This window comes from Neohortaea acidophila (genome assembly GCF_010093505.1).
Source record: "Neohortaea acidophila strain CBS 113389 unplaced genomic scaffold BDY17scaffold_4, whole genome shotgun sequence".
NCBI classification, from domain to species: Eukaryota; Fungi; Ascomycota; class Dothideomycetes; order Mycosphaerellales; family Teratosphaeriaceae; genus Neohortaea; species Neohortaea acidophila.
In genome coordinates, this window is record NW_022985513.1 from 1419949 (window position 1) to 1436393 (window position 16445).

A 16445-nucleotide genomic window follows, 5' to 3' on the forward strand; every position below is an offset into this window, starting at 1 on the left:
AATACGACGGTCAGTCAGCGAGACTTGCAGCATGGTTTGCCGCAACTTCAGCCGGATTCCGAGAGCTTACTGGCGCCGACTATGCTGTGCCAAAGAGACCAAGCGGTCGCAAACGAGGCAGAGCGTCATCCAACTGGCTTGTCAATTCGCTTGGACACAATGTCGAGTCATTAGCAGGCGGGTCATCCTTGGACAGAGTGACTCCGTTCTTGAAGATCATCCCATCATGGGTCAGGAGACAGTGGCCATCGACCTCGAGAGCGCATGTTCAATGTTGACGGGCGGTAATCCCAGCGCTTCGCTCCATTTTCCGCGAAGCTGTTCGGGACTGGATCAACGGCCCATACGTAAGGCTCTGATGCCTTTGGATTGGAACCGCCTGTCCGCGGAAGTTCTCGTTCTGGTTTGGCGGAGAGGATAGGTATGCTCTTGATCGAGTCGCTCGCTCGCTCAACACCGCACTTGGAGCTCGTTCGGAGCTTCCCGCCGCTAGTAAACTCTGTTGATCGAGTTCCACGCGCTCCAGTAAAATCTACACGCGTTGGTTCGTGGAATGCCATGTCGAACCCTCACTCGTCTGATCGCAGAAGTGGTTGTCGGGGACGAAATCGCCACCATGTTGCTGCTCGTCGTGCTATGGTGAGTTGGAGGTCGGGAGCAGTTCGGAAACCTTCTGACCCTTAAGGCGTGTAGGACGTCGACTACAAATCTCAACTACGGAATGTGGTTAACTCCGATGGCGATCCGGTGGAAACCCGCGGTGGTCGGAGATGGGGGGCTCTCCTCACCGTCTTCGATTGTTGGGTAACAGCGGCCATTCACAATTTCCGGACCGAGCCGGGGGGTCCCTGAGATGAAATCCACGCCCCCACTTTGACGTCCGAATCGCCACCAAAATTTCAATTCGAAGTGGTCTGACCTTGGAAAGTTCGGGGATCTGATAATAATAAAGTCCGGAGCTGATGTGTTTCTCCCTTCTCAACTACACCCATTCCTTGCCACACACCTCCCTCAGCCGGACTGACTGCGAGGAAGAATCTGTACGCCCACCATGGACGTGATCTTGGAGGTCTTCGACACCTTCCTCTCCGATTGGGTCTATGCCACTCTCCTCCCGCGATCTCCCTCCCTCTCCGCCTTCGACCCCACTTCCACCCTCTCCGCGAGTCTGAAAGGGAGCCATGCCGGCTGGAACGCCAGTTCCGCCGCTGGTGTGGGCGATGTCTCGGGCTCGACATGGCAGTTCTCCCCGGCCAGCGAATACTTCAGCGTGCAGCCCAGCAAATATGCGTACATGAGTCGGTGGGACCGCGATAACCTCTATCGCCAATGCGCCACCCTCTACATCATCACCGCGTGAGTTCCTATTCATTCACCCCCTCCCCGCCGAAGCAGAGCATGCCGGTGCTGACTCGGCGCGTGCTGCAGCCTCTTCGGCATCGTCGTCTACTTCCTCTTCGCCACTCTGAGCTATTGCTTCGTCTTCGACAAGACCACCTTCCAACATCCCAAGTACCTCCGCAACCAGATCAAGATGGAAATCCGGCAGACCGTCGGCTCCATCCCCTGGATGGCCGTGTGCACCTTCCCCTTCTTCGTGGGCGAGGTGCGCGGGCACAGCTTCATCTACGACAACATCTCCGACATCAGCCATCCCATCCTCTCCATCTTCGGTCGCTCGTGGAACTTCCTCCAGTTCCCCGTCTTCATCCTTTTCACCGACTGCCTCATCTACTGGATCCACCGCGGCCTGCACCACCCCATCCTCTACCGACGCTTGCACAAGCCCCACCACAAGTGGATCATGCCCACCCCCTACGCCAGTCACGCCTTCCACCCTCTCGACGGCTTCAGTCAGAGCGTGCCATACCACCTCTTCCCCTTCATCCTCCCCCTGCAAAAGTTCGCATACATCGGCCTCTTCATCTTCATCCAGATCTGGACCGTTATGATCCACGACGGCGAGTATGTGGCCAACAGCCCCGTCATCAACGGCGCCGCATGCCATACCATGCATCATCTGTACTTCAACTACAACTACGGCCAGTTCACCACGCTGTGGGACCGCCTGGGTGGCAGCTATCGGAAGCCCAATGCCGAGCTCTTTCAGAAGGAAAGCAAGACGAGCAAGGAAGAGTGGCAGCGGCAGACAAAGGAGATGGAGAAGATGGTGGTGGAGGTGGAGGGCGAGGACGACAGGACATACTTGCCCGAAGCCAAGAAGGTGCAATGATTGGCGCGACTTGGAGGAATGCAAACTGAGATTGTCCTTTGGCGTGGCACGAACATGTGTCTTTAGACTGTAGATACCTTATGCTCTTTTATAACGGCGCCGAATGCTTTTGAGTACGATATGGGCTTTTCCCATAGCTCCAGCGAGGCTGTTATTTGAGGCACGACGCGTGGAATGATCCGCCTGAAGTTGACGTTTGGGCGTCTCTGGGGAGTCGGTCATGCTTGTAATTACTCGACGTTCCAAAGTCGAGACGATGCCTTTCGGCTGCTGAAGATGCTAGTATGGAACTCTGACGACTTCCAGTCCTTCGTTTCGTGTTCATCATGCAATTCCTCTCCCCTGACCTCCTTTCCCTCAACTCGACTGATTCGCTTCTGAAGACTGTTCCCCGAGCATGCCAGGAGTGGTGAAGTTATTTCACACCACCCGCCCCGCCCTCCCGATGCCATCGACGTTCACCCTGGACTACTCTCGTAGCTCCCAAACTCCCACTCATCCCCGTTCCTCCACCCCTGATACAAGGTTTGCACCGGCGAATGCGAGGCCGAAGGCGGCCGCTGCAGCTGCATGGGAGGCAGCCTAAGCCCGCCCTGTGCTGAAGCAGTCGCGTTGTTGGTGCTTTGGTTCTGGTTCGCCGACGGTGGCCTCATTGATGCACCGAAACTGGGAGCCGAATTAGGTGGCGGAGGTGGCGGGAAGAGTGATGACTGCTGCGGTGTGCTCGCTTGATGTGAGCCCCATGCCGAAGGGCTGTGGCTGAACGAGGTGCGACTGAGATTGCTGCCTGGCCGATAGTTGTCGCTTTGGTTGAAACCGTGATAGTAGTTTGAATTCGATGCAGCATGGTCGCGAGGATTGGGCAAAGAATTGGGTGTGGTGGCGGACGTAGGGTGCGAGGCTGACGCGGGTTGCTGTTGAACACGACTTTGCCTCTTTGCAGGTCTCGATGGCTCCTCATCATCCGATAGCGTGAGATCTATAACCGCAGACTGTGGCCGTTTGCTACCAGGCCGTTGCGCGGATCCTGCAGATTGCGCCACGGAGGGCTCTCGAGAAGACAGCGGTGGTGTATTGATCGAGAACGGAGCGTCCATGTGCTTCGTGCCGTTCACCCCCTTGCTAACTGGCTCATCCAGCTCAACGAGGTCGTCGAAATCGTCATCATACGCGGCGCGGGCTTTGCTGGAGGTACCGTTCGTTTGGTTGTCATCTTCATCCCTGATCACTTTCCACTCCCCACTCGGCTCGATGTCGACTTTCTCGATCGACGAAGATGTTCGGTTGAGGATGTCTTCGAAATACTTGTCGACGCTCAGAGTCTCGAAAGGGGCGTGCTTGTTGCACACTGGACAGCTCCATTGAGGGCATTGATCTTGGAGTTGCAGAAACATGGCTGCATCGAAGCATTGGTTGTGTGCACAATGCGACGACCGCACCGGCACGGTGATGCGGAGGGTGGAGACGAGATCTTTGAGAGACATGCGTACGGAGGTGGCGGAGACATCAGCGTCGTTGTTAGCACGAGTCATATCCCTGATCACCTTGTCCTTCGGTATGACGGCGCCCGACTTGATCTGGTTGACGAGGGTATCGACGCCGACGTATTGGACGAGGTAGACGGAGTAGGAGAAGCGGCGGTGGGTGAGTGCATAGGTGATTTGGATGGAGTTGTCCTGTCCGCCGAACTTGTGTAAGAGGGAGGTGATGTCCGCCGGCTTCGTGGTGCCTTCTTTGTTCTTGAGACCTTTGAAGCTGTGCTTGACGTCGTTGTTGTTCACCTTGACTTCGATCTGGGAGGGAAACTTGATGTGGGCGCCAGCGTATGCAGACATTGCACTCGACTCGCCGCAGAGCAGCATGATTTTGAGGTTTGCGTCTGCGCGTAGGCGCTGCCCGAGCTCGGATTTGATGACAAGGTTGGATCGGACGGTGTGGCGGTTCGATGGCATTTCTGGACCCTCTGTCATCAGTATCGTAAGTGTAATCTTTGCAAAGCGACAGAGTGGACTTGGTAGCTACCTGGTAGGTCTGCCATGGATAACAAAGGCTCGAGGATTTGGTAGAAAGGGCTGGGCTTGAAGGCTGTTGTACTCGTCAGCTTCCGGCAGCAGTATAGGCGTGTAATATGCGCCTCAAAGCATACCTTTCTTGATGTTCAACGCCCCGTTGTGTAATGACGCACCGCCTCCCCGAGGGGGATGGTAGGCGGGTGAGGGGTATGAAGTAGCTGAAGAGGAGGAGTGGCCCGGCTTCAGCGAAGGCAGCTGGGTGATGGAGGCCATTGCTTTGAGGATCTCGAAACGGTCCGCGTCACCCCTGCTTACGATGTCGTTGAGGACTATACTCCACGTCAGTCAGTCTCGTCTTCAGCCTTCGAGCCGGATTGTATTCACCTTTTCGACACCGAGTGATGAGGATGCTCTTAGTCCCCGACACCGGCTCCCCATACCATCTGCATATCGCTTTCAGATCCTCGTTCTTGAGCGTGTCCAGATGAGTGGTGACGGCGGACTTCTGCTGTAGCAGCACCTGGGTACTGGATGCCATGACGCTCGAGGTAGAGTTGCAAGCAAGAGGCAGGATCGACTGGCGGAGAGGAGGGTGGGCTTCCTGTGCTAGATCATACTTCGCGGAGGACGTGGGAAGCGAAGGGTGCGGGATTCAGGTGGTTCGGAGGGTGGTGAGGTGGTAGTCGGGTGGCCGCAAGTCGAAGGCGACTCGGCACCAGAGGCAGAGGTGAGGCGGAGGTGAAGGCGACGGATGAAGCAACGAGGCTTCATAGACATGCTCGGGCAGTCGCGAACGAGGCTGCCTGCACGGGCGGATCACGAGTCTTGTGGTGGCGGAGTTTGCTTGTCTGCGGGCGTGGTCACCGAACTGCCCGCAAGATCCATCCCCTCTGCCACACAGTGTTCGCGACGTTCGTTGTCGAAGTCCTTGGAGAGAGATGTCGGATTTGCCAAATGACATGGGTGTCGTGAAATCGAGATGCATAATCCGTCCGCGCTAGTCTTTTTCCGGCCCGTGCACGGCGTGCGGCAAGTGGGGCTTCCAACCCGAGGGCAAGGATGGATGCAAAACGCCGATGGCGATCTCTGGTATTTCTTGCTGCTCCCATCAACTTACACCTCTGTCTGACGACCCCGACACCATGGCGAAGAGTTCTCGAGCCAGCTCGGTCAAGAAGAACAACCAAAGACTCAAGAAAACCGTGTTTGGCCCGGTCGAGACGGCGCGCAACGAGCGACTCTCGGCGAAGCTGATGGCTCTTGCCAGCCAGCCTAAACCACCAAGAACTGAAATGGAAATCGAGACGGACAGTATGTAACGATGATCGAGTCGGCGCCAAGGCAGACCAAACTGCTAATGCCACCGCTTCTGCAGACGCGCGAGAATTAGAGAGAAAGGCCGAAAATGCGAACGAAGGTGTGTGCGATCCTGACTTGCCCCGTCCTGCTCCGGGACTTCTGCTCTGGAGTATTTGTCACCTTTTGCATTAATGCTGATGCTGTCTTCGTACAATCTAGATGTCGACATGGACGCTGACGAAGCCGCGACTTCGACGACTGCGCGGACTAACAGCTCCATCAAGAAGCAGCGAGCATCAAAGGCGGCACGGATAGAGAAGAAGCGTCATCGCAAAGTGAAGAATACCATGGTCTTCTCACAGCGCCACGTAAAGGCGAAGAAGGGCAAGAAGCGATGAGTATGCTGCCTGACGGTGAACTTGATCTGGTCTGCTGAGGACTCTCACGGAACTACGGGTTGGGCAGTCTGCTTAGGCGGTGTTGTCTCCCAATGCTTTCAAGCGCGACTTTGCGTTTTGCTACGAAACGGAGCGTTCTTCTCATCACAGCTTATTTACGATATGGGCGAAAATCAACATCAGTCTTACTTTTGCGCACCTCGCTCAACTTCCTCCTACGGCCTCCGATGCATGGTATCCTTGGTCCTGGGCCCCGAGCAGTCTGTAACGCACTCTGGTAAGATTACTGCAACTATGCTCTATCTTGTCGATGACATGTGTTGGACGCTACCGTACTTGTCGCTGCAGCTGTCTGCTCAATGCAGTCCACCGTCGGGAGTACCTTGTCGAGAGTCTCGGTATAACCAGCCCGTCTACCTCCTTCTCCCTTGTCAGGGTATATGCCCGCCCACTTCAGAGGACTCGGGAAGTCTAGTTGACGACACCCACCACCTCATACATCAACCAGCGCAACGCTGTCCACAGCGCCAAATCCTGCCGCGACCTGGATCTGGTCAGAAATGTTCGTCAGAATCAATAGCCGGCTAACTTACTCCGCCTTCTTCCGAAGCATCTCCTTTCGTCCTGAGCAGATAGCCGGCTTCAAAGTTGGAGGTAATGTGTGGCTTGCCATCGGCATCGCCCTGCTTCCATAAGCAGGCACCGTAGACACCCAACTCGCAGATCACGCCTCCCTGCTGAGTCTCCCCGTTCCGGAAAATGACATTGTTCTGTTCTGGTGGCTCAATCATCTCCATGAGAATGTGTGCCGGCCAATGGCTTTCCGGAAGGCTGTGCAAGAAGTCGGGAATCGCTTTGCGGTAAATGTTGTTGCCGCCGCCTTCACGCTGGGGCTTTGCAACGTACCGAACGGCGGAATCGGGATTCGTTGCCAACTTCCGCGCCTCCATCCCAGCCTCGCTTTTATCCAGAGGGTATATCGGAGCAAAAGTTTTGAGAACGGCGGCGGCTTGCTTCTCATCCGGCAAAAAGCGTTTGAGATGCGGTGAATGTGGAGTAGCCAGGACCTGCTGCACTTTCTTGGTCCCCGCGAGTTGCAACAAGACCGACGGGCATTTGATTGCTGCACTTCGTTCAAGTTGCAATCGCGCATCCCAAGCCGCTTCATTGTCATATTCTGTAGGGCTGTAGCCGGCTCGGAGGTACACGAGGGAGACCTCGAATCGCTGGCCCGGCGACTGAGGCGGTGTGTATATAAGTTTGCGATTCGCGTCCACGTGAGTGTCTTTCAGCACCCGACTGAAAGGAAGTCGGAACACTCGTATGCCGTGTTCATTTACCGCATATTCCAAGTGTCGCTGATCGAAGACGTTCCGCTCGAGATCCTGGACGAGAAAGATAACACAGGTCGGCAATGTCGGCGCACATTCGAGGTAAGCTTCGTGCGCTTTCGCCATGCCTCGGGCGAGGCCGGGTATGGAAGTTGACGGCGGAAGGGAAGAGTCAGTCAGGATAGAATTCAAACTCTCTGGATATGCGCCAATGGAGAGCAGGTGTTTATGCAAGCCGGATACTTTACTTGACAGCCCGCCAAAGGACGAAGCAATGGTGTTGAATTCGACTTGCCTCACACACGGCTGCGGCTCGGATGGGTCGACATGTACCATGTAATCCGATCTGAAAAGTCCGAGAGTGAAGGCCTGCGGCTCATCAGTATTCATTTGGCATGGCAGTACCCCGGCATCTTACATGAGCGTAGCCTTCTTCTTTCACTTTCAAGTGGACTTTCCATAGATTTGCCATGAAGTCGTCGATCTCGACCAGCCTGTGAGCACACCGCATCAGCACGTGATCCCGCCATCCGCGTTCGAAACGATGGACATCATTCGCTGCAGTGAAAGTCATAGGGCTGCACGTGATCTTATCGCGCGCGACAGATGGGAGTACTATACACGGTATTGGTCAAGTGTCTTCTTCATCACACTGGACAAGGGATTGCTACAAACTTACACCTACTCTTCGACGATGCCTTTGAGCCATGTTTCGTCGCTGGCAATGGCCGCATAGAGTTCATTGTACGCTTCGGCGACATTCCGTGCCTGCTCAAAGCACACGCCTGGGAACAAGCTGGGGAACAGAGTCACCGGAGCCGTCGTCGCTAAGGCCGCGGATGGATCGGTCTCGGTTGGCACATAAGATGGAGCAGGTCGCACGGCCAGTCCATGGGCAATTGACCAATCTTTCAGGTTCGTCAGTAGATATTCCTCCTGCTCCTCCGTAAGGCGAGGAGGATAGACGGGATACATCCGAGGCGACCTCGCCGACGAGAGCAGAGGATACGGGGATCGTTGAGGACAAGGGAACTGTAGTTGGAAAGAGGACCACGTTAGGGTCAATGTTTCATGCAACGTCCGATGGCAGTTGCTGACAAAGGAAAATGCAGCGGAGTGGAATTAAACTCGCCCCAACTCCACCTGCCTTGCTGCCTTCTCGACCGAACGTGCTCCAATCCGACCATCAAAACGTGCGACCCCGGCGATCAAGGCAGATCGCTCTCCGCAGAGGGTACATGTATCTGCGTTGTCGACCTGTTCGGAGCGAAAGCGCATTGCGAAACATTCGGCGACTCCCACCACTTCCAGAAGATCGTTTCGTCGCCCCCTCAACATGGCACAGCACGCCTGTTGACTGAGGGTCCGAGATCGCCTCCGTCACCCGCGCAAGAGTAGCTCCGTAGCACACGCCGATCTTGCAGTGATGCTGCAGCATAGGAGAAGGCGGGACTGTCGTTCTAGCGCTGATTGCCCGTGGCCTGGTCGTCCCCGCCCAGCTCTGTATCGCGGCCTGACGAGAGGGCCAAAGAGCGCATGTGCGGCTTCGACATCTGCACAGGAAGGTGCTGGAACTTGGCAAGTCTCTGTGCTGCGGCCTATTCACTGACTGCGGCTTTGAGACTCAGACGTGGCTGTTCAGGAGGTGTGACGGGCGAGTGAAGCCTAATTCCAGCTTGCTCTCCGCCCCTTGCCACCCACGTTACGCCTATGTGGTGGTCGAGCGTGCTGTTTCGTGGCCTCACCATCTGTTCACCCACCTCCTTCCAACCCACATTGGAAGCTGCAGTTCCAAGTTAAACGTGATAAACGCTTGGACCTACTTGAGCTTGATCACCTCTCGTCAACGAGCTCACACTCCTGCTTCTTCCACCCTCAAGCCCGACTTAATAACACAACAACCTTCTACACAACACTTGCCCTATTTGGCGCGTGCTCTGACCACCAAAACGTCACACACGACACGTGACTGCGGGCCGCCAACGCGACCAGGCTGCAACGCGGGAGCCCCCAGCTCCCCACCTTCCACCTTCGAACCTGACAGACAACAAGACAGTGCGACAACGCACCCTCCGGCTGCACGGCTCCATCGAACCCGACATGGCTGCGCCGCCAGATCCATGGAACTGGAGCGTTGAAGACGTACAGCACTTCTTTCGCGATGCGGCCGTTGGCTACATCGCGGACCTGCCCCACGGCCGTATCCCACCCCTCCACCCCTTCTTGACCGCCCTGAAGGACAACGAAGTGGACGGTGCGACTTTGCTCACCATCATCGATTCCAACGCTTTGCGAGACGACTGCGGTGTCACGCCCCTCGCCCACAGGAGCGCAATCATACACTCCATCGTCAAACTAAGGAGGCAATCCACAATCTACAACGCACAACGCGACCCGCAAGGACCCCATCCGCCAGCTCCTCTTCCCTTCCGATCTTCACCAACTGCCTTGGCGCCCGAGACTCTAGTAGAGCCCTCCACCGAGCCTACTGTCCAACATGCCCGACAAGGCGAGATCCAGTTCCAGGACAGCGAAGGCCGGAAGCGACGCAAGCTTGCCCCTACCACGCTGGAGGTTGTTCGGGAAAGCGAGCCTACTTCCGCATCGGGATACCTGGGTGATCGCGCTTGTCCGATCGATGAGATCTTCTACGGCAAGACAGCCTTCGGAAGCAATATCGCTGACCTGCACCCCACTGGCGATATCCTCATCCTCGATGCAGACCGCCATGCGGGTCTGGATGATTGCAACTTTCAATTCGTCCACCAACGCAAGCCCGTTGGCGAGTCAAGATTTGTACACTCCCAAATCCTTCATTTCCTCACCAACGAGGACACCATCGAGCTGGTGAGGGGATCTAGGCCCGCGTTAGCCGTTCTTCCCTACCGAGACACCATGAAGGAGGACAATCAATCTGCTACCGTGCTACGGTTCACTACCAACGACGAAAATGAAGAGCCAAGCGCCGTCAGAGAGAAGGCGGCTCATCTGAACGGTGCCGGTAGTCAGGTACCTGAGCAAGCAGCTTCCGGACAATGGGGATTCCTGAACCAGAAGCACGACGGCGCCAACGATGCGTTGCCTCTCTACGGAGATTCCGAGTCTGATGACGGTGAGAGCGCAACCACCTCTTCGGACCCAGACGGGAAGATGGATGGTGCCGAAGAGAGCGACGGCGAGGCTGGTCTTTCACACCTGGATGCTGCAACAGCTATCGACACGTTCGTCAGAGACTACATCGACACATGGAAAGACAACCTACCAGATCTCGAGAAAAAGCGTGCCTGGACGGTGTGGAAGAAGATGAAGCAGAGTCGCACGCTACGAGATGAGCTCACCCTAGGTGCCCATGCTGAGATCGATCGCCTCACTGCCCGACTTGCCAGGATGAAGGAGAGATTCCTGGAAGATTCATGGGCAAACGAAGGTGCTGTAAGACAAGCCTGCGGTGTTCTCGAGCCGACAATCGGTGATCGGGAGGAGCAGAAGTGGATGATTACCGTTTGGAAGCGTCGACAGGAGCCTGGTAAGGCTGCGAACAAAGCTCAACGGAACAAACAACAAGGCGATCAATCTTCAAGGGCCGGCGCATACAAACCGGGCCTCCAGATTCACCCCGATGATCGTTTCAGCGTGTCGCCGGCTCCCATACCCCAAGACGACACCGACTACCAGTTGCAAGATGCACCTGAGTACGACGCGGACGACGAAGTCCCCCCTTCACCCAGACTGGACCCAGCTCAATCCGACGACGACGATGGCTTCCTAGTTCACACTCCACGAGAATCTGTGTCCAGTGATGATCCAGGAGAAAACACGCTCGGTGCAGAGAATGAGCTGGTGCATGAAGCGGCAGCAGACAGGAGCGACCAGGATGATACGTTCAACACCTGCAACGACGGATCGGAATCGCAAGATTTACCAAGCCCATCCACGTTTGTGCCTCGCTCCGTGAAAACGCCCAAGAGCAAATCCAGCATCAAGCCGATCGATCTGACGATGCTGTCCTCTTCGGATTACACCAGTTCGAGGAAGCGTGGCCGACCAAGCAAGGAAGCTCGGGCCCCTACTGGCATGGATGGCGATCCCGCTGATGCCACTGTCTCGGATATCAACACATGGTCACTCGAGGCATTGTATGCAAGGCAAGACTTCAAGCGCATTCTGATCAAACTCCTCTACAAAGCAGGACCAGAGGTACGAGAGCAGTTGGCCTCTACCCAGCGAGCATTGAAAAATGATTTCCCGCCTCAAGTTCAGGCAGCCGTTCGCTCTCGTCGAAACGGCGCGGCTCATGCACCTCTCCCCTCCGAGCAAGACCATGAGGCTGTCATGTATCGGGCTGCAGAGCTCTACATGCAGTCTTCTCTGCTCGGAACACCAGAAGAGACACTTGACTCGAGAAATTGGGATTCTCTTCTGGAGCTGCGGTCCCTCGTGCTGTTCAACCACATACTGAGGGAGCTGCTTGCGAAGAATGGAACGAAGCTCTTCAATTCACCAAAGCTCAGTCTTCGAAACTTGGGCTCTTCAGCTGCCCCGATTGATGTATCTTCTGACCTCGAAGAAATCGAGACCCCCTCTCGCACGCCACATAAGACGCGGAAGAAGGAAGTTCGCAGGAGTGCCGCGGCCCTCAATTCCAGGGCGAGCGCTCTCAATCGTCAAAAGAGATACCAGGAATCACAAATCTCGGACTCCGCTCAGCTCGTGCAGATGGTAGCCCTGAACCCTGATGAAAGTCACAACGTCGAGATCAACCCGGCCAGAGGTGAAAACGACGAACCCATCTACATCCCCCAGAAGGTCGCTCATGCAATCAAAGCGCATCAGCTCGATGGTGTCCGCTTTCTATGGCGTGAGATCGCCTGCGATGGCCAAGAAGAGGGCCAGGGCTGCATACTAGCTCACACCATGGGGCTCGGCAAGTCCATGCAGACCATCGCTCTTCTCGCCGTTCTGAACCACGCCACGAAGTCCAAGGAGCCTAGCATCATCCGCCAGCTGCCGTTCCGTCTCCAAAAGCTTGCAAATGCCGAAAAGCGAGACAAACGCAACGTGCGGGTGCTCGTGATATGTCCCCCTGGTTTAATCCCAAACTGGCGCCGTGAAATCAATGACTGGACGCCAGGTGAGCTTGGAGTGGTCTTCAGCATTGAGGCTGGTGCCAATGGGTCCGAGCTGTCTACACTTAAGGAGTGGAAGCGGCGTGGTGGGGTGATGCTCATCGGATTCCAAAAGTTCCGCAACCTGCTGAAGAAGAAAGCCAACGAAACGGCAGACCAGGCAGGGGACTCCGAGGAATTTACCGATTTCGAGCGACTCCTGTTCAAACGACCCGAGATTGTCGTCGTCGACGAGGCCCATCAGATCAAGAATACAAGCGCATATGTCACTGAATTGGCCGGCAAGATCAAAACACACCACAGGATTGCTTTGACTGGTACGCCGATGAGCAACAAGGTGGATGAAATCTACTCTCTTGTCTCCTGGGTCGCGCCTCAATTTCTGGGGGACCCTGCCGAGTTTCGCGCGCATTTTACGGAGCCCATCAAGCAAGGCCTGTTTGTCGACAGTACCGCCTACGAGCGGCGCAACAGCTTGAAGAAACTTCGAGTTCTGCATGCAGAGATCGGGCCGAAGGTCAATCGCGCAAATATCGAAGTCCTCAGGGGTCAGCTTAAGGGCAAGATCGAATATGTCATTAAGGTGCCCTTGTCCGAGGTCCAGGACAAGATGTACAGAGGCTACATCAAAGCGCTACAGGCGGGCAACCGAAGCGAGAATGCAAGCCAAGTGACCATCTTCGCGTGGCTGAACAACTTGACGCTTCTCACCAACCATCCGCATCTGTTTCGCAAGATGCTCCTTGCGCCTCCGGCGAAGAAGAAGAAGATCAAAAAAGGAACAGACGCCGAGCGCGAGCAGAGTCCGAGTACAGCCACGGAGAGTGGATCAGTAACCCCTCTGGCTGCGCCACTGGCCGCCCCTGCCAACGGCATGGCGGAGATAAGTGAGGCAGAACTGGCGGCGATCGTCGAAAACGACGAGGACGGTGAGATGCCAAAATTCAACTCCGCAGAGACCGACGCGATCCTCGACGGCTGGGAAGACTCTCTTGACTCACGCTTTTCAGCCAAGCTCTGTGTCATTATGCCACTGATAGATATGTCTCTCGACTGCGGAGACAACGTGCTTGTCTTCTCGACTAGCCTCCCAACATTGGATTACCTCTGCGAGCTGTTCAGATCGAAAGGCCGGCGATACGCACACAAACGGATCGACGGCTCGGTCAAGACGGCTGATCGGATGTCTGCGCTTGAACAGCTCAACCAAGGTCATATCCGGATCATGCTTCTTTCCACAAAAGCCGCCGGGGTGGGATTGAACATGTGCAGCGCCAATCGCGTCATCATCGTCGACTCGAAATTCAATCCGGCGGATGAAGAACAAGCAATCGGGCGTGCATATCGCATCGGGCAGCTGAAGCCTGTGTTCGTCTATCGGGTCTTCACCGGAGGCTCCTACGACGAGAATCTGAAGGCTTTGCAAATCTTCAAGTCTTCGCTCACGAAGCGCGTGGTGGACAAGAAGAATCCTCGGCGTGACACGGAGCGCAACGCACGGAACTATCTGTATGAGCCAAAGGAGGTGGAGCAAGAGGATCTTACGAAGTGGATCGGCAAAGATCCTGACGTGCTCGACAAGCTCTTGCAACAGCACGGATCGGAGGAGGAGGGCAAGCATGATACGTTGATCCGATCCATCGACACGATGGAGACGTTGCAAGAGGATGCAGCAGATGCGCCACTGGATGAAGCGGAGCAGAAGGAGGTGAATGACGAGATCGAGATGAACAAGAGGCGGCCTAGAGGAAGGTGGGCCGCTGCGATGGAAGGGTTGGCTCCGGCTGCACCTCCCTCGACCATGCCGGCGCCTCAGCGAGTTGGAGGTGGCATGGCTTCGCTACAGGCGTCTGCTGCTTTCCTACGAGGATTGGCACCGAGGATGCCATCGCTGGGTGGTCTGCCCTCGTCCACATCGGGATGAGCGGACTTCCGGGTGCGTTGCTGCAGACGACGGGCATTGGGGACTTGAAACTCATCCCTTTGATGAGTGCATCAAGGCAGGCCAATGGACTTTCGGCGGGGTAGACATAAGCGGCGTTACTGAGGCATTGTGACTGTTTCTGCAGAGATACCCCCATCACGTAGCCAGCGAGACGAGAGAAGGCTGTAATTCAAGAGTGAATGTTCATGTGGTTGCCAGAATTCTCCTTGGCTCTCCCTGCTAGCCAATATAATTCCCGTACACAACATGGCCCAGTTCGGCACATGTCGCGAAGGTCAGGCCAGAGGCTGCTTGATCAACGAGTCCAACACAGACTCACCGTCTATGCCAAGGGAAGGAGAAGTAAATGAGCATGAACGCTTGTGATGGGATGCTTCAGACTTCTGTACAAAACGGTACGGCCCTGTACGCATTCAACATGATTTGATGACGGGATACAATCGCCTGTGCATATCAAAAGAAGAGTCGTGAATCAAGCCTTGACAATCACACCCGGCCATTCGTCTTTCCCGCAAGCATTTCTTCGTCATCGCTAATGAGCCCATCCAATTCAAACTCCTGCGCATCTCGGGCTGTCCGATCGAGGGTGCCATTCGCATGGGGCACATCGCGGTATATTCTATTCCTGCTGCCGTTTTCGACCTTCTTGCCCGTGGTCGGGGCATGATTTGGCTCTACATGTGCGGAGTAGAGGTGAATGAGCATTAGGACGACTGGACAAAACTGTTAGCAGGGAAGGATGGAACCAGGGGGGATGGTCAGCTTACAAAGAAACATCAAGAATGCCAGGCTGTACAGGATGAGGATGTAGCTGACGTGCGTGACATGGGCATCGCTGAGCATGCGCATTTGTTCTTCCGTAGCACCCATGAAGATGAAGCCAGACGCGTAGAGCAGGAAAGGAGGCAGATACTGGAAGCTGCTGATTTCCGCATCTACGTCTCCGCCTTCCGGTCCGACGAGCGTTTGCTTGTCCTTGAGCACGAAGGAGATCTCGATGATGCGCGTAAGGCCAGCGAGCATGAGGGTGTAGCCAAAGACCGCGTGTACATGAGTGGAGAGCTCGAGGTCCTGGGCATGGCCAGACATTCCCCAGCCAGTCAAGAATATGACGATGGCGGGAATGAGATTCCTCCGTGGCCTGCCCGAGCGGTCTCGCGCGAGCCAGATGCCCACGAGCCCTGCCGCCCACCAGATGACTCCCATGCTCGTGTGCTGGATGTCGTTCTTCACCCACGGTCCACCCCATCGGTGCTCGGTGAAGGTATTGATGCAGCCCCAGATGGAGATGATAAGACTGTCCCAGAACTCTTGGCTCTTTCCCGTACGCGCCAGCCACGCCTGGCCATTGAGCAGCAAGATGGTAAGGACGATGCCGTAGGCGATGAAAGCGCTTCCCATGATGAAATGGGCCAGACACTGCCCGAGATGGTCGCCTTGACAGAAGCCTTGCGAAGCGATGCCGCCAAACAGCATCTGCACCCAGCTCACGATGGGGAAGAGCACGCCAACGACGCCGTGAATCTTCACCATCACCTTCCGTACCTTGCCGAGGAAGCCACGCTCGATGTGCAGCTTCAACAGCATGCCTAATATCGCCTGGCCAGCTAGCAGAAACATCAGCCAGTTGGCGAAATGGGCATGCACATTGGCGGTGAACTGGCGGCCCTTGTGTAGATGGCCGAGAAAGTAGCCGGGGATAGCGATGGCGGCGCCGAGGATCTGCACGGGGACGTGCCAGCGCGAGCGTACGAGGCCGAGTACCATGCCGGTGGGGAAGACGAGGCCGAAGGCGGTCGACTGCAGGAGGATGTGCAGCCACATGATGGTGCCGAGGGGATCGGGGGAGATGGTGGCGCCTTCGGGGACATTTTCGTGGCCTTCGTGGGCGTAGGAGAGGGCGGCGAAGAGGAGGGTGAGGAGGAGCGGCGCCATGCCCGGTCTGGTTCGAAAGGTCGCCATTACGAGACGGCGGCAGGGGAATGATGGAGGCAGAGATGGACAAGGAAGGGGGAGGGAGTAAGGTGAGATGCGTGTAGGGTACGGGTGACGCTAGGCTGACACGTCGCGAGCCGTGCCATCCGAAAGTGCTGGGAACGGC

The 16445-nt window shown here is 56.0% G+C and overlaps 6 protein-coding genes across 6 annotated transcripts; 3 read left to right on the forward strand and 3 right to left on the reverse strand.

Annotated features, from left to right (window-relative positions):
* Positions 1-1051: 1051 nt before the first annotated feature.
* Positions 1052-2233, forward strand: BDY17DRAFT_323330 (ERG3, C-5 sterol desaturase; the record flags this gene model as incomplete). Its single annotated transcript, XM_033736991.1, has 2 exons — positions 1052-1356; positions 1429-2233. The coding sequence occupies 2 exons, from the start codon at positions 1052-1054 to the stop codon at positions 2231-2233; spliced, it is 1110 nt and encodes a 369-aa protein (XP_033591053.1).
* Positions 2234-2691: 458 nt separating this feature from the next.
* On the reverse strand, positions 2692-4783 carry BDY17DRAFT_323331 (PINIT domain-containing protein; the record flags this gene model as incomplete). Its single annotated transcript, XM_033736992.1, has 4 exons — positions 2692-4196; positions 4256-4318; positions 4380-4574; positions 4630-4783. The coding sequence occupies 4 exons, from the start codon at positions 4781-4783 to the stop codon at positions 2692-2694; spliced, it is 1917 nt and encodes a 638-aa protein (XP_033591054.1).
* A 570-nt stretch (positions 4784-5353) lies between these two features.
* On the forward strand, positions 5354-6138 carry BDY17DRAFT_295750 (uncharacterized protein). The gene is made up of 3 exons (XM_033733347.1): positions 5354-5556; positions 5621-5662; positions 5764-6138. Exons 1-3 carry the CDS (start codon positions 5388-5390, stop codon positions 5940-5942), a joined length of 390 nt encoding a protein of 129 aa, XP_033591055.1. The 5' UTR covers positions 5354-5387; the 3' UTR covers positions 5943-6138.
* BDY17DRAFT_295754 (uncharacterized protein) lies at positions 6075-8333 on the reverse strand. The gene is made up of 4 exons (XM_033733348.1): positions 7959-8333; positions 7692-7767; positions 6536-7642; positions 6075-6486 (listed from the first exon to the last, which is right to left on the reverse strand). The coding sequence occupies exons 1-4, from the start codon at positions 8246-8248 to the stop codon at positions 6436-6438; spliced, it is 1524 nt and encodes a 507-aa protein (XP_033591056.1). The 5' UTR covers positions 8249-8333; the 3' UTR covers positions 6075-6435.
* A 3656-nt stretch (positions 8334-11989) lies between these two features.
* BDY17DRAFT_249544 (P-loop containing nucleoside triphosphate hydrolase protein) lies at positions 11990-14323 on the forward strand (the record flags this gene model as incomplete). Its single annotated transcript, XM_033730989.1, has 2 exons — positions 11990-13231; positions 13334-14323. The coding sequence occupies 2 exons, from the start codon at positions 11990-11992 to the stop codon at positions 14321-14323; spliced, it is 2232 nt and encodes a 743-aa protein (XP_033591057.1).
* A 253-nt stretch (positions 14324-14576) lies between these two features.
* Positions 14577-16351, reverse strand: BDY17DRAFT_295759 (uncharacterized protein). The gene is made up of 2 exons (XM_033733349.1): positions 15112-16351; positions 14577-15057 (listed from the first exon to the last, which is right to left on the reverse strand). The coding sequence occupies exons 1-2, from the start codon at positions 16304-16306 to the stop codon at positions 14831-14833; spliced, it is 1422 nt and encodes a 473-aa protein (XP_033591058.1). The 5' UTR covers positions 16307-16351; the 3' UTR covers positions 14577-14830.
* Positions 16352-16445: the final 94 nt, after the last annotated feature.